This window comes from Gossypium hirsutum, chromosome D05 (genome assembly GCF_007990345.1).
Source record: "Gossypium hirsutum isolate 1008001.06 chromosome D05, Gossypium_hirsutum_v2.1, whole genome shotgun sequence".
Lineage (NCBI taxonomy): Eukaryota > Viridiplantae > Streptophyta > Magnoliopsida > Malvales > Malvaceae > Gossypium > Gossypium hirsutum.
The window spans coordinates 8,153,088-8,157,082 of NC_053441.1; the positions used below are offsets into that span (position 1 = coordinate 8,153,088).

General features: G+C 37.5%; 1 protein-coding gene across 1 annotated transcript; it reads left to right on the forward strand.

Annotated features, from left to right (window-relative positions):
* The first annotated feature begins 901 nt into the window (after positions 1-901).
* LOC107906171 (exocyst complex component EXO70H1) lies at positions 902-3,596 on the forward strand. The gene has a single exon (XM_016833070.2). The coding sequence runs from the start codon at positions 1,409-1,411 to the stop codon at positions 3,275-3,277; it is 1,869 nt and encodes a 622-aa protein (XP_016688559.2). The 5' UTR covers positions 902-1,408; the 3' UTR covers positions 3,278-3,596.
* Positions 3,597-3,995: the final 399 nt, after the last annotated feature.

Genomic DNA, 3,995 nt, shown 5'->3' on the forward strand with positions numbered 1-3,995 from the left:
AAAACCTCAAAACAAAATACTAATCAATTCTATCTTCTAGACCTTTACCCAGAAAAGAACAAGATAAATATAATTAAATAAATGGCTTTCTTTTTCATTGCAACTCATCAAGAATTAGTAATAGAAGACAGGTAAATTCGATGTAGTTTTTCGAAAGAACGAAAAAAAAAAAAAAGGTGGATGAACGAGCAATGCGGTATGACTGAGTAATTATTGATTTAACTAATTGATTCTATTAATTGTTTATGTAAACATATTTGATAAAATTTAGGTAATAACTGATGTATAAAATGACAAATAAAAGTATGACACATTTTATTGTTAAGTATTTATTTATTTATATTACTTTAATTTTTATTGGGTGAAATTATTGAAATAAAACATTATTATCAAGGAATTAAAATATCTATAATGGAAATTAATTAGTGAATAGTTTTAAAATTTTAAATAAACAAATTTATTAAGTTCCTTATTTGCAAATATTAACATTGTGGAAATGGATAAATATTAATAGTGTATCAATATAATTGTAAACTATATAGTTTGTGATAATTATGTCATGTTCTTAAAATGTAAATTAGTGATAATTATATCACAGTTTGTTAAGTAACATATTTCAATTAATATAAAGTTGCATATGAAATCATATTACATAAGTAAATTAGAAATAAATTAAGAGTATATAAATATTTAATAATAAATGGGCTCGATTGAAAATTTGTGTGGCAAGGTTGATTTGAGTGGAATTTTTTTTTTAAAGGTGATGAGGAAAATTACCATTCCATATAGCTTATTCCTATTTAGCTGATGAAGAAAGTTACCAATTCCGATATTAAATTTGACTAACTTCAATCAGAATTCCAGTTAGATGCGAACAGGTTAGTCCTACGCGGGTTTCAGAGTTTGATAACTCCTTAAATTCGTAACTTCAAATAAATGAATAAGAAAAGTACCCTTTGTCTAGTGATCCGAAGATCTTGAGTCCCCTCAACTCTGGAAACTATTGGCTTATTCTACGATTCTCAACTACAAATATTTAAACGCAAGAATGGGTCATTATCATCCTCTTAAACGCATCAAATTTCAGAATACAAGAAAAGCGAGCAATACAAAATCTAACATGTCATTTTCCACCGCGTCCAATGCTTAACTCATCGCCGCCTTCTCAGTTTCACCTTCTGATCCCCCCAGGTTGAAAACCGCCCTTGCAACCCTCATATCTTGGCACTTTCCTTCCTACAGCTCCCGCTCTATATTACCCCCCTAATATCCATATACTCTGTTCCCATCGTCACTTTTCTGCAAAAACAAACATCTTTGATTTCACTTTCCCTGTCTAATTTTGAACTCCATCCATTCATCTTTGTTTGGAAGAAGGGCTGGTTTGTATTGTACGCTAAGAAAAGGGATGAAGGCCATATTCTTCAAATCATCACCTTCTCCTACCAGGATGACTCCACCTGCTTCTCCACTTCACCTTACTTTTTCCGAGTCTTTAATGGAAGAAAACATCGAAGCTGCCGAATTAATCATCACCAAATGGGACTCCTCTTCCGACAACCACTCCTCCTCTAGCAACGCTTCCCTTTTCTCCGATGACAACAGGGAAGAGGCGAAACAGTATTTGTCTTCCGTTAAGGGTCTGCAAAAAGCTATGCAGTACTTGGTTTCACACCAAGCAAGTTCCGAAATGCTTGTCCGAGCTCAAGCACTTATGCAAACCGCCATGAAACGGCTCGAGAAGGAGTTTTACCAGATTTTTAAGTCTTTCCGGTTTTATCTTGACCCAGAATCCTTTTCTGCTCACTCGTCATCCTCTAGACCATCGGCTTCCAGGTCCAGTTTTTCAGACTTGGAAGAAGATGAGTCTGAGAACGAGTCAAGGGACGAGAATGACTCAATCCCAGGAGCCCAGAGAGTGTCGTTAGCTGCAGTGGAGGATTTAAGAGCCATTGCAGAGGCCATGATAAAAGCTGGGTACGCCAAGGAATGCATCAAAATTTATAAAATTATTCGGAAATCGTTCGTCGATGAAGCTCTTCACGGTCTCGGAGTTGACAGGACGTTGAACTTACAGAAAGTTCAGAAGATGGATTGGGAAGTTTTGGAGGTTAAAATCAGGAATTGGTTACATGCTGTTAAAGTGGCTGTTAAAACGATGTTTCCCGGAGAGAGAATCCTCAGCGATCAAGTGTTTTCCATTTCCCCTGCTATGGGGGAATCTTGTTTCGTAGAAATTTCGAAAGAAGGAGCATTAGCTCTGTTTGAGTTCCCGGAAAATGTAGCCAAGTGCAAGAAAACACCAGAGAAAATGTTCCGTTTCTTGGATTTATATGAAGCGGTTTCCAATCTTTGGCCCGAGGTTGAATCAATGTTCAACTCCGAATCAACCTCAACCCTACGATCAACCGCCGTAAACTCCTTAATAAATCTCGGAGACGCCGTTAGAACCATGTTAACGAGCTTCGAAACGGCAATTCAAAAGGATCCATCCAAATCTACGGTTCCCGGCGGGGGGATCCACCCTCTGACACGCTACGTCATGAATTACATCTCTTTCCTAGCCGATTACACCGAGGTTCTTTCCGACATCGTCGCAGATTGGCCGTTAATGATTCCATCACCTTTACCAGAGCCATTCTTCGGCAGCCCCGACAACGAGGAGAGCATTTCATCGCCGGTTTCAGTCCGGTTAGCTTGGCTTATCCTCCTCATGCTTTGTAAACTCGACGGGAAAGCCGCGATGTACAAAGACGTCTCCCTTTCTTATTTGTTCTTAGCAAATAATCTCCAGTACGTTGTCGGGAAAGTTCGACAATCGAACTTGAAGATTCTTCTCGGTGACGAATGGGTGACGAAGCACGAACTAAAAGTGAAACAGTACTGTTCGAATTACGAGAGAATGGGATGGAGCAAAGTGCTTGCTTCACTGCCTGAAAATCCAACGGCTGAGATCCCAGTCGATCAAGTGAAAGACCATTTCAGAAATTTTAATTTGGCGTTTGAAGAAACCTATACGAAACAAACATCTTGGGTCGTACCCGACCCGGGACTCCGAGATGATATCAAAATCTCGTTGGCGAGACGGATAGTACCGATCTACAAGGAGTTTTACGAGACGTACGGAGGAATGCACCTTAGGAAAGAAATGTGGGTTGAGTCACTTGTCAGATATACCCCTGATGATTTGGGAAACTACTGGTCGGATCTGCTCAATGGAAGCGGAAGTTCAGGGAGTGTTTCGTCAAGTTCAAGCCGCGGTGGCCGGAGTGGTTGAACCGATCCTATTTGGGCGTGGAAAGAATCGCCGGCCACATTGGCATATAGAGGCTCCTGGATTTTTGTGGATAATATGAGGACAGACAAGCTTTGTATTGAATCCGATTGACACGTGTATATAGAAAATATAAATCTAATACAGCCGATTTTATATTTATTTTTATGTGCTTGGTTTTTGTGATGTGGGGTAGATCCAATTCGAAGGGGCTATATGGCTTTGGATTGAAGGAAAAGAGAATGAGTAAATGGATTTATAAAATATAGATGTTAAATGAAACTTTTCAAGAGCTAAATGCCAAATAAATGATTCTATGTAATCATTCTGATTCATTTCCAATATGATTGATTGAACTTACTCTTTTTTTTTTTGTAAATGTTGGTTAAATATTTTTAATTTAAATGTTTTGGGAAATACATTCTAATTTATTTGTGATGATTCATTAGCATATATACACAAACTATGTTTGTCTAATATTAGTGTATATATTGATCTTTGGGTAAAAGCTAAAACGAGTCACGTGCTTGTTGCTTTGCTTTGGGGGATGGGTAAGAGCTTGCACGAAGCTTATAGATTAATTTTATGCAAAACATTGGATTTGGCAAAATTATACAATTTTTTTAAGGAAAATTATATATACTTGGTTTATACACTTTTGTCCCACCGACCAAATTGACAATTCTTGAGGTCTTTTATTCTTGAAGACTAATCTTGATTA